General features: G+C 33.1%; 1 protein-coding gene across 2 annotated transcripts; it reads right to left on the bottom strand.

The window, feature by feature from the left end:
- Positions 1 to 3,893: 3,893 nt before the first annotated feature.
- On the bottom strand, positions 3,894 to 6,754 carry LOC140873227 (uncharacterized). 2 transcript variants are annotated; one of them, XM_073276272.1, is made up of 6 exons: positions 6,603 to 6,754; positions 6,342 to 6,486; positions 5,049 to 5,278; positions 4,725 to 4,812; positions 4,422 to 4,488; positions 3,894 to 4,323 (listed from the first exon to the last, which is right to left on the bottom strand). In XM_073276272.1, exons 2-6 carry the CDS (start codon positions 6,392 to 6,394, stop codon positions 4,270 to 4,272), a joined length of 492 nt encoding a protein of 163 aa, XP_073132373.1. In that variant the 5' UTR covers positions 6,395 to 6,486; positions 6,603 to 6,754; the 3' UTR covers positions 3,894 to 4,269. The 2 variants fall into 2 exon arrangements, with proteins under 2 accessions (XP_073132373.1, XP_073132374.1); XM_073276273.1 differs by lacking the exon at positions 6,603 to 6,754 and having other exon boundaries at positions 6,342 to 6,564.
- Positions 6,755 to 13,472: the final 6,718 nt, after the last annotated feature.

Genomic DNA, 13,472 nt, shown 5'->3' on the forward strand with positions numbered 1-13,472 from the left:
TTGGTGTGGAGTCTTCAGATACATGATTGTGGCCGAAAAATCAATGCATGTCTTCTCTCACTTCTTGCATGGTTCAATGAATCCATACCGGGAACCGGATTTCCCGGTCACAGCACCATGGTCCAACACTTGTGCTAAATCTGGTTTCTATTCGCTAACCGCGTGGCTTTTATTATTTTTCTAATTTCAGAATATGGCATTTTATGCATCATCATGAACTTACGAGTAGGTTTTTTATGAGACGATTTTAAGATTTTTTTCGTGAGAGAGATAGACCTGTTAAAAAATAATATTTTTTACATAAAAAACAAATTTTTTTTCATGGTGGACTCAATTAAAAGATTCGTCTTACAAAATTTACATGTAAGACAATATCAATCCATATTTACAATAAAATTAATATTTTTGACATAAAAAGTAATATTTTTTTATGGTTGACTCAATTAGAAGATCCGTCTCACAAAATTTACATGTAAATATTTACAATAAAAGTAATACTATTAAAATAAAAAAATAATAGTTTTTCATGATAGACTTAATAATTAAAAGATTCACCTCACAAAAATAACTTGTAAGACCGTTCACTAATTAACTTCACCGAGTACACATTCATTAACTCGACGAAGTCTTGACTTTGAAACTCAAATGTGAAAATAATCCTCCGATCCCCATTTTTTTAAAAAAAAACACACTTAATTTTTTTTTAATCTTTGTTAACGAGCTAGCTAGCAATTAATACGCTAATATATATATATATTATTTCGCTTTCGGCTGTGATTGAATTATTAAAATTATTCCATAATAATTGAGTCACTTTATGAATCAAAAGGCAGGCTAGATGGATGATGTTTCGATGAAAATTCACTGCATATATATAATCCAGCAAGTTGGGGTCAACTAGCACATTTGTTATTGTCAACTTGGCAGTGAAATTAATTAGTAATTCCCATTTGATAAAATTAAATTTGATTGCGGCCTCCATCGATGTGAGCAAATACAATTCATCGTGGTGGTACATCGCATGTGTCTTTGGGATGGATATGGGTTTTGCCCAACTGGATCCTTTTCAATGATATGGTCTAATTATCCAACAATGGAGTCGCCTTCATCAATTTTAAATATAGGGATCCATAATACTTGAAGAAATGACACACTTGCGAATAGCTGAGAGATGTTTTTTTGGTTTATAGAAGCTAGGAGTCGAGTAGACATCCGAAGCACAAAGTTATGCGTCATTTATAGATCTCTATAGTTTCGAAATGTTGCACGCTCATGAGACATATCTATGTGAGTATCTGTTAGTGGTCACACATTTAGCGTTCAGAGTTATATATATGAATTTGAAAAATCTCCTCTCGAGTTATCTATGTGGTTGAGTTTAGTCATAATCCATGATCTTAACATATCAGAGTTTAGGCTCACCATTATGTGTTTGACTGTCTTATGGGTCACCCAATATGTTTTCTTGAAAACTTAGCTCCAGATGTTCATGCATTAGTTGCCCACATCGGTTGGATTAATTCTTTGAGAGTTGTATATATGGATTTAAACAATTCTCCTCACTTGAGCTAGTTGTTAGGGTTGAATCAAGCCTAACTCTATGATCTTAATTGTACCGCCAAAGTTTTGTCCATATATTGATTAGGGATGAGAAACTAGAACATACCACTTCATCAAACACGAGAGATCGTGCCATCAAGCCCAGGATGCGTTCCATGGACTTGTCCCTTCATCATAAAACACAAACATAAAGAGAGAGTTCATAGCATTTCAAGCACATGAAGACCAAAATGGTTATATGAACTTATGAAGATCTCTAACTTATTGTCATCGTTTAAATCGCATATGTTTAATGCTTCATTATCTTTCTTTTTCTTTTTTTTTTTAAGTGAAAAGTGATTGTTGTATTCGATTTTGGTGAGTTTAAATATTATAATCATAATTTGATATATTAAATCATTACTTGCAAAAAATAAATGTGAAAAATTGAGATTACATGGAAGCATTAAGCATAGACTCATTATTTTTGAATTTAATCACATAGATTATCACTTGCATCACTTCTTAACAAATTTGGTACCCCTTACATTCTTGTTTGCGGGATATCACAAATATCAGTAGTATGAGATAAAACTTAAAAGGGCATTAAAAAGCTGACAGACAGAATTGGAGAATGTTTCTTTCTCTTAGTTTTGTATCATTACTTATATATACACAAAAGGAAAAAAAAAAGATAAAAAGGAAAAAAAACAAAAGAAAGAGAAACACATACTAGAGAAATTGTGTACATATGATTCCTTGGTATTAGATGTATCTAACTTGATTAATTCAATCTACTTTAAAGCTAATATCTTGTGGTAAATCCAATTTTCACTATTGATTTTTTTTAAAGTGGTCAAAACATGAACTCCACGTATTTTGACCAGTGAGACAGTTGGATCTATACTAATGACAATATTCTCACCATAGTATCTCATTAATAAATACACAATCAAGAATTGGACAAATAGAATAAAATATAAAGTTCAACTTAGCTTATATGAATTACCCTTACCTGGATCTAATAACTCATGATTTTTCACATCATATATTGAGATAGAATTAGTTTATGTTCACCCAGAGTATTTATCACATATTCCAATATTTATTATATCATGTGGGTCCTCCCATTTTCATGAAAATTGACATATCCATATGTCTAAAAGTTAACATTTGACCACACAGAAGAAAGAATATTTCAGGCGTAACATGGAAAAATCACTTAAGATATAAACCACGGATATATGAGATGAGTATCATTAAAAATACAACTTTTGAAGAAGCAAGCAACCACGGAGATGAAAAAAAAAACAACATAAGAACATCAGCAGCGCTAAACGTGGAAATAAGCAAACCCTAAACCATTAACTAGAAATTTGTACGAATATCAAAGATTGGTGTTCTTGTAAGAGAGATTACCATCGAAGATGTGTGATAAAGAGACGAGTCGAAGTAACAGAGAGCTCGAGTGAAGTTGTGTACTTGTGTACCCAAGATCGAGAAAGATGGTGAATTTTGGGCTTGTGAAATTAGGCCCAGAAATAGAGGCCCAATCGGTCTCATATTTTTAAGAAAAAACATATTTAGAATATATTTTTTTTATTTATCAGGCCAATTTTAATATATTTTTTGTATTTGTATTCCAAGAAAAATGTAATGATGTAAATAAAGATGCAATAATCAAAATCTAAAAAACCTCACTATAAATCCTCATCCAGTTCGAACAATATTATGACATTAATATTCGATGATATCTTACTTTTCCAATTTTAAGTCGAATTTAATTGACTAAAAATTGGAATTAAACGATACTAATAATAAATTCTTTTACTATTTGTCATAATTTATAGGAAAATATACACATTTTTTAATTAAAAAAATCCCTACTTGTAAAAGTTATAGACCCAAACTACTCAAAATATAAATATGATCTAAAAAAAATTCACCAATTCCTCGTATAATAATAATTTTTTTAAAAAAAATATCATTCAAAAAAATTTAATAATTAAAAATTGTCGATTATCATTGACTAATATATATATATATATGTAAAGAAAGAGTAATTATCAGCTGTCCAACCATTCCTGCCCACTTCGTCCCCGATCACTAAAATCCGGTATCGGGTTTTTGTTTTTTTTTTTTTAAATTTTTCGTATTACTAAAACACGGTACCGGGTTTTAGTTGTTGATGACGAATTATGCAGCATTGGTTGGGCAGCGGAGAATTTTTATATAAAGAAATACCCTCGTTGGCTTAATTTAATTATCATGAAAACATAGTAATAACAAGTTAATAACAGTGCACAAGGAAGGCAGTTGAGGGCATGAAGACAAAGAGAAGGTTTTAGAGAAGATCAGGAGAATGGAAGTATCCATTGAATACTATAATAAATTAGAGCATTCCAAAATAGGCACCCATACGGTGGGCAGTGCTACAAACCTCATACCAATTCTACAAGAGGTAATGAACAAGAATGGCTTTCGCTAACATCAAACACGAATGGCTTTCGCCACATGATGTTATAGATTCAGACCAAGTGTAGTATGGTACTACTTAAAATCACAATATCATGGCACAACACGCTTGCAATATGATGGCACTTGAAAGCACCCGATTTTCCAACATTTCAAACCCCCTCTCTGTTTCAAACTGTACATTGAATTCTGTTGTAAGGTCAAACTTGCAGAAAATACCAATCTAGAAATAATCCACCTCAAACAAGACCTTCCTCAATCATATAATCCTTCTTGGTCCCATATATCAACAAGGAAGTCAACCATTTCCTGGTATGAAGAGTTATGTGGTTTCTTAATAAGCTTCCGTGATACAAACATCAGAAACAGAAACGAATAAAGCACTAATAACTGGATAACTGACTCACATGGAGAGGAACAGGCTGAGGAAACCTTTTGCTAGTCCCCAACAGGCCTTCATAAGTCGCATTCCAACTATTAATATACAGAGTTAGTCAAAAACCAAAAGTTGTACTCTCAAGGTGCATTAAAATGCGTGAAAGAAATCAACAAAAGGCATAACACGAGGAATACATTATAATATAATAAACCAGCATTTAGCACAAATTAGGATCACAATGCCAAGAAGTTGATCCACCATATTTTTTGACACAAGGTTTGCTATTCATCCATATATACAGCTCAAGACAGAAGTATGCATAATTATGTACCTCAATACCGCCTCCCTAACTTTTCCTTGGTGCTGAGACTTTTGTGTGCCAACCCACAGAAGCCTGCTTTGGTTCCAGAGCATAAGACCTGTGTGACATAAACAAAATTGTAGAAACAACGATAACAAGAAAGTTTGAACGTATTTCCAATGTTTGCCAGAACCAACAAAAATATTAAAAACAAAGAAATAGTGCTTCTGAGTCCCTCGGTCTTAATCGGGTACCATACTCTAAGAGTGTGGCTTCGGATTCATGTATATGCCATGCACTGTTCACAATATATATCCATCAAATTTTTTCCAAGAGTAAAGTCAATAGACTTGCCATGATTTACAAATTCAGAATGGCTGGAGCTGCCAATGCCACTGGATACACTGATGGATGACAGGCTTTTCTGGGATGGAAATGTGCCGTTGTCCAAGTCATATGTGCTCGTGCTCCAGAAGTCATCTGAAATGGCTGGTTTATTCCCTGCCTGTCCTTGAATTTTTAGTCCTTTCGATCGCTCATCTCCGATAATTGTCAGGGATTTAACACAGCAACCGATACAATTTCTGTTCTGTTACAAACCATGTTTATACACATTTGCCAGAAATGCTTCTATGACTAGAAAATTAGAGTAATGGTCAAACAGACACCGACCAAGACAAATTCTTGACAATAATTCATGTGGACTCACATACCTTTTGTATATCACTAAAAATCGTTGTGCTAAATGACGTGTATTGTCAAAAATTGACTTAACAGGTGTCTTTCGCGCAAAGCATCATAATTAAAATTAACATAATCTTTACTAGAAGTTTTGCACCTCTACACATAAACAACACTATCTAACCAATTTTTTACACAAAAAATATACTATGACATTTTTTTAATAAACACCAGGCAAGTGATCAGAGGTCGATTTAGAACCAACCCGCACATAAAATTCATAGAGGGGAATCAAGCCTCGACCCCTTGAAAAGCAAAACAAAAGATAATAAACAAATTTGCCACAAGATGAAGGATTTTTTTATTACTAATTTACGCATTTGTAATAACATGTTATGGGTAGATTTCAGGCAATGATGAACATTTGATATTATATAAACCTTTAATTACAATTGCAACCACTTTAAGCTGTTGGATCATACGGAAACAAATAATATGATAAAAACAGCATCTGCCTTCTAGCTCCAAGACTGGTTCAACACTATGGCTATTATCTCGAAAAAGTTTACAACACAAATCAAGTTGTGAGATAATTCTGGGGACTCCATGCAAGAAACAATACAAATGAATGTCATAAAAATTCCACATTCTAAATTCACATCACGGTAGAGACAGTGATAACATGTGTTTCTAAGAAGAACAAAGTTATCAGCTTCAGCCAATGATAATGAAATTACAACTGTTCTGTTGAGATAATAACAATCCCATGGTTCAGTAAATGGAGTTTCCTACAACTACCATGAAAAACTTGACAAAAGAAAAACTTTCAAACACAGAATCAGCAAGAAAACCAATCAGCACAAACCCAATTCATATTTCATCACAACAGATAACTTTTGAATTATGTAAAGAAAACAATTAGGCGAAATTTTTTTAAAAAAGAAGGATTAAAATCAGACAACATACCCCATACAAGCTAGGAAATGACTGATCCAAGAACAGAAACAACTGTCAAGCATCGTATACCTAAACTAACACTCCAATACATGAATTCCTCTTCCCAGATCATAGAACTCTCTAACCAGAGAGCTTTAGCAGATCAGCATAAACCCTGTCGATATTTCACAAATCCCGTTAACAATTCAAAAACTACTTGCAATAACTCGTACGAAAAATCAATATTATGGATAAAACAATGAAAAGGCGAGGTGGGAAAACTAGTTTTACCGCGTAAGATGAGGTATGAAAAGCACGAGCTGTAGCAACCACTGAGAACGCTTCTTCTCCAAACACCTAGAATACGAATAAATCTGAAAAAGGGTATTTTGCTTTCGTTACGTCAATATCAATATCAACACATCAATTTCTTTTTTCCCCAGAAATTTTAGGAAATCGAGTGATTTGTTTTCTTTTTTTTGGTTGAGCGTTTTGAAATTTATTATTATCATTATATTTTTAAAAAAATTTTGAAATTAATTTTTAAATAAAAAATTACATTTTTATATTTGTTTTCCCCCTTTTGTGCGGACTATGTTGTAAAATTTCATTATAAATCACTAGCGACAAAATGCACACGTTTCGCGTGTGTTAAAAAATGCGTTTTTTTTAAATGTGTAAGGTGGAATGTGGGAGGTTTTTAGTGGGGTTATGGGTAGAAAATGTAATTATGGATAACAAAAAAAGTAAATGAGGGGCAAAAGTAGAAACAAAAGATAATGTCCACACATAAACGGTTTTTCTAAGTGTGTCAACTATTATAATATAGTAAATTATAAATCATATATCTTTTAATTTTATATGTCAACATCACGTTGATACCAAATGATCAAATATTTTTAAATATCAATATCACGTCGGAAAAAATAACAAACTTAAAATTTAAAACATACATCTGAAAACCTACATCTCAACACATATGCATAATTAATATTATAATGCTGACATGACAAATCATAGATTATTAAATCTATTATTAGGGTAATACCCCTAAGATAGGTTGAACTAAACCGAAAGTTAGATGACAATATATTTTTATTTTACAGTGTTACTCATTTTAGCAACACACATTATAGTTATGTTGAGTTTTTTTCACTGAAATCTTATGTAAAATATTGAAAATTTGTATTTTATCTCATAAAAATTAAACGGGTGTCTGAAATTTAATTTTGTTTTTTTAAAAAAAAAAAAAAAAAAACGTCGCATTCGCTACACGGTATTTGAACACGCGTCTTTACTGTAGTTAAGAAACCAACATTGTCTAACATTACGTTAAAATTCCCCCAACTTACAAGAACCATAGAATGTTCAAGCAAGATTTTTCTTGTTTTCTTACTCAATCTTACTGTGTGGATGTAGAAAATTTATATTTTTATCGATATAGGATCTGAAAAAAATTATACATTAATAAAAGAGCAATCTGTACATTCGATGTAATACTGTTAATGACGTCGAATAGAATTATGCATTATTATGCTATAAAAATAGGAAAACAATTCGTGTAAAAACAAAAAGGAAAAAAAAGAAAAGTGATGAGATAGAAGCCCAAATATATTAATTAACAAAATAAGCTCAAGATGAGAAGGCCCAAGCCCATTTAACACTCCTAAACATCTATAAATAGATGTGTCTTTCATTTTTAAGGAACATCCTCATTTTTCTCTCTAACTTGAACTTTTTTATTTTGGAAGATTATCATTGAAACAACTCGATCTAATAAAATACTAACAAAAAAATTTTTAAAAAAATATTACTATACATATATGCCCATACATATATGTATAAACACTAAAATTAAACATTGAATAAAGACTTGATAAATAACTTATATAAATATTAATCAAATACTTAATAAAAATCTTGTATCATGCATTATTAAAATAGAATCCCATACAAAAATTCATACGTCATGCACACGTAAATAAGATAATACTTTTGAAACCACCATAATAATATAAATGCGGAAAAACGTGTTTAAAGAACTGAAAAAAATCTAAAGACATAAAAACTCTGATAGCAACGGTCACGGGTGCCATCTGCAGGTGAACTCATAGGCCCTCACCCCCGGTAGGAGCTACTGTGTTATCATCATAATCACCTGCATCATATAAGCGTAGTGAGCCTAGAGGCTCAACATGTCTAAATTTTTATCATAACAAGGGTTAAAATAATGCATCACATAAACATACTAATACATATACGTACATGACATGCATGCATGATAAAAATATCATGGGTATCTGAATGAACATAATCATAACTGAACATACTGAGCTTACTGAATATAGTTGAGCATGTTACTTTCTAAACAGTCTATGGTTATATCCATGAGTGTGACTAAATCTGTGCCGACTGATCAGTCTCTTAAACTAACGTACGTGGCGGTGACAAGTCACCTCTATGCCAGTAGTAAACTACCTTCTGAACTGTGCTGGTGGTAAACCACCTCTGAACTGTGTTGTCACACCACTTCAACTCCCATCATAAAAATATTTTATTGCTCAACTCTTAATCATGATCATATATAACTGAATATTTCATGTATGCATGCACTGAAAAGATGTCCGTAATATATATTTAATTAATTTTTCATAATAAAGATACTTATACTTAAAAATAACTTTCATGCATAAAATAAATTAAATATATATTTCGAACTTAGTAAATTTTCATGGGTTGGTCCAGACTGCTGATAACTCACTCTAAGCCCATAAAATCTTAATGCGGCTCATTACTAATTACAAGCTCAATTGCTAATTAATTTTTAAATAAAAGCTCTTAATTATAAATGGACCTAAATAAAAACATTTAAGCCCATTAACTTAAACTAAGCCCAAAATTCTTATTTTAACCCAAATAAATTTCTAAGCATTAACTGGGCCTAAATAAAAATATTTAAGCTCATTAACTTAATTAACCCAATAAATTCCTAGACTGGCCTTGAAATTCACGGACTGACCCAAAAATTCCCATGGGCTCCCAAGATAATAAAAATCATTTGACTAACTTAAATAAATTATTTAAGGCCCAAATAAAATTATTTGGAGCTCCAAATAATTTTTTATTTAATTTTAAAAGCCTAAAACATACTTAAACTAATAATTACTTAAAAATTAAAATACCCGAGCCCGACTCACCTAACCTGGACCCGGACCCAACTAACTTGACCCATGATCCGACGGACCCTACCCGGACCCCCAAGCCCTCGCCCAGCCCATCCCCAAGCCCAAACCCGATCACCCCCTTTCCCTCAAGCTGCTGCCACGAGTAGCAGCTACTTCCGGCGTTCGGCCGGCCAAATCCGGCCACCACTGGCCAGATTTTCACAAACCACATCTAGCCTGCTCCCAGACGTTTGCATCAAGCCAAGAATCAGCCCAAACGGTGGTCACCGGTAGGAGAACGAAGCCTTGCAACAGGCTGTTCCCCCAGCTCACGCGCAGCCTTGAGCGGTTACCGTAAATCCGCTCGTTCTCCCTGCTCCAACTACCAATGACCGTGAAACCACTTCTCAATAGCCAACATCTAGAGGGTTCAAACCCTTCAAACCTCACGCAAAATAGTGGACTGAGGAAGGAGAACAAAGTCTTCTTCCTCAAAACCCTGAACCTGCCTGATCTGGTGCATCAGGAAGAAGAGGCTTTGCTTCAGACCCTTCCAGCCCCAAACCGACCACACCACTCGACCCTAGAGACCCTCTTCCATGCATATACACGGCCAACAACAGGCTGGACCCTCCCATGGCTTAACAACGTGACAATGCAACAAGAATTCAAGCAAAATGAGAGCAAGATAGGAAGAAGGATGCCTACTGTGTAAAAATCTGAATGTCCAACACATTAACCACAAAGTTTCTGATGTAAAATAAAATAATAGCTTATATGGTGGTAAAGAAAAGGAATTAAACAAGCCTTTGTTGAAGATTTGAACAAAACTGAAGCCTACGACGCGTGAAGGATGCTCCGGGACGAATGAATCACCAAACCGATTTAAAAATCTCTAACTCACGACTATGGAGGCTGTTTTCTGATGGAAAACAATGAAGATGATGAAGAAGAGATGGGAGAGGCGGCTAAGGGAATGAAACGTGGGATTAGGGAGTGATTTTGGGTAGAAGTTAATTAGAATAATACTAATTAATTAATTTAATTAGCATACCATAAAAATACAATTTAAAACTCATAAATACTATATAAATCTGATGGTAAGATGTAAATCTCGAAATATTGATTTAATGGATTTTTAAAAGCACTTAAAAGTCAATAAAATAGCTTAATTTGGGAAAAAATGGAATACTATACACATATACTTAAAAATACTAAAATTTTCATGAAATAATATCTTAAAATAATATTTTAAAGTCTATAAAATATTTTGGATGAAAGTTTAACATCTCGTTCGTACACGGTTCCGTCTACGCGATAAAATAATGCATTTACTTAAAAATCCATAAATTCCATAATTGTGGTTACTTAGCGACGGTTTTTAAAAACCGTGGCTAAATAACCACGGTTTTAAGAAAACCGTGGCTATAATTAACCATAGTTTTCCCTAAAACCGTGGTTATTTAACCATGGCGATTGTGATATAAAAAAGAAGAAATGGTAGAAAATGACAGGGGAAAATAAATAATTGAGGATAACCAAGGTTTTAATAAAATCGTGGTTAAATGCCCTAAATTTAGCCACGATTTTGTATAAACCGTGGTTAAATAACCACGGTTTTATTTTAACCGTGGCTAAAAATAGCCACGGTTTTTTTACCGTGGTTACTTAGCGACGGTTTTTTAAAACCGTGGCTATAATTAGCCACGGTTTAGGAAAACCGTGGTTATTCAACCACAGTTTTATAAAACCGTGGTTCAAAAGCCACAGTTTTAAAAAACCGTGGTTACCGTGGCTATTTAACCACGATTTTATAAAAATCGTGGCTAAATCAATGTTTTTTTTGTAGTGAAAATAAATTTTTAAACCATGCAAATAATTCACATAAAATCATTTAACCCAAATTCATAAATTTTAAATAAATTATTTTCCTAATTATGCATGCGGATTTACGTAATCAAATTTTCGGGCGTTACAATCATTGTGCTCTTGGCTGACTTGAGCGTCGGAGTGCCTACGCCAGAGAACCTCCCGGTGCCTCTGACGTTTGTTTGTGACGCAGGTGACGATCCACGAAATTTCAGTTTACACTACAGGGTTCACTTTACGCTACGTGTTTACCTTACGCTGCAAGGTTCACCTTACGCTACGTGTGCACCTTACACTGCAAGATTCACCTTACACTACGTGAGTACTCTACGTTGCAAGGTTCAGCTTACAGACCTTACGTACCAGTACTTAAGGAGAAGTTTTTTTCTTTTTGGCTAAATCAAAAAGAAAAAAAGAAGAAGTTTGTTCCACCCATTGATTATTTGGCTAAATTATCTTCGTTGTCATCTCTAATTTTTAAGAAGTGGACAAAATAATATCACAAGTGCTTACCCTTATATCCGAAAACTCCAAAGCTATATCAACCTCAATAACTAACGAGCGGTTTGCTCCGTTTTTTTTCCTCACAAATTGTTTTGTATAGCGATAATATCGGGCGTTTGTCGTTTTATCAAAAATTATAGCTGGTGATAATGGTGTTTGTAGGATTTATCAGAATCTGTAGCCAGTGTTAATGATGCAACTTCAATATTTTAAACCGTACAGTAGCTCAAGCGTCATGGTTCGATCGCTCTACCAAACATGGACAATCATTGCACCTCAACAATATCTTTACAAGTAATTTAAATTTCTATCTTATTATGTTAAAAAAATATTTTATTAAAAAATTAACCGTACATCCAACTTTTCAAAATTTAAAAAATTCATGATTTTTTTCTTGTGTGTTTATATTATATCAGTCTCAAATATATAAGTTTGTTTTATTTTTGCACATATTTAGAATAACATTGTCAATACAAATTTTGCAAACATATTTTATATTTATTTAAATTTATCCAAACAATTATTGCAATTTGCACATCTTTCTAAGATTTATTTAATGCAGATATATTATTAAAAACAAATACTACTTAATACCGAAACTTGACTACATATCTGAGACAACGAAAAAATAAAATGCATATTATATCCTATATATATATATATATATTTAAAAACGAAGTAATATTTCTTTGTGCGTATTGAATATATTGGTCTTTACCGCCCACTCTCGTTTGCCCGAGCCTCAAAACCCCTTCTTCTTACCTCAACGATCTCGTACGTTCCCCACCCTTAAAAGTTGTATGTTGATAATCGATGTCGACTATGGAGGAATTAAGGAGAATTAACCCTTAGAAGTGTGTGCGTCTTTCTTTTTTTTCTTTTTTTTTTTAAAGGAAAACCCTAATTAGAAAAGTTAATGAACATGCACTTGTAGGCCAAAAACTTTGCATCCAAGAATGTGGCCACCAACCATGCACCCATCGATCATACATGATTTGTATGTCAGTATGTGCATGTACATATACATTATAAATATATATATATATATATATATATATATACAATTTTGCTATCCTGCCCACTCACCGTGTCCACCTAATGTGCCCACCATGAGGTGGCACTCAACTATTGGATGTGATGAATTGTGCGTCCAATAGTTGAGTGCCACCTCATGGTAGACACATTAGATGGGCACAGTGAATGGGCAGAATAACAAAACTCTATATATATAATACGTGGGCTGAGTACTCAACATGAGTATTACGTGAACATATATGAGGTGACATGATTTATATTCAATAAGTTGATGTCATCTCATGAGCTGATAGACTCTATACATTGGTCATATCAAAATTATATGTATATAAATTTAAAGGATATTTTTTTAAAATTTTTACTATATGTTTTTCATTTTATTAAAATCATTATCATGTGACAATTGATGAGCAGCCCTAAGAAGCATGGGTGGCGGCTTCACATGGTACTGTCATTAATTGATACGTCATTTTTTGATAGTCAACATCCATTTTTTTTTTTTAATTTGAAAGGCTCTAAAATTTATAGGTAGACCACTTTCTTGCGGTACGAAATTACTGCCCTTTTGACCCTCTTCTCCTTGTACCCT

This window comes from Henckelia pumila, unplaced genomic scaffold (assembly GCF_033568475.1).
Source record: "Henckelia pumila isolate YLH828 unplaced genomic scaffold, ASM3356847v2 CTG_525:::fragment_3, whole genome shotgun sequence".
Lineage (NCBI taxonomy): Eukaryota > Viridiplantae > Streptophyta > Magnoliopsida > Lamiales > Gesneriaceae > Henckelia > Henckelia pumila.

Excerpts from the sequence above, each read along its gene's own strand:
- LOC140873227 (XM_073276272.1), bottom strand. The coding sequence starts at position 6,394 with ATGCTTGACAGTTGTTTCTGTTCTTGGATCAGTCATTTCCTAGCTTGT. Across the intron at positions 4,489-4,724 it reads GTTAGGGAGGCGGTATTGAG|TTGGAATGCGACTTATGAAG; the intron begins GTACATAATTAT and ends GTATATTAATAG. Across the intron at positions 4,324-4,421 it reads CTCAGCCTGTTCCTCTCCAT|GAAATGGTTGACTTCCTTGT; the intron begins GTGAGTCAGTTA and ends TCTTCATACCAG.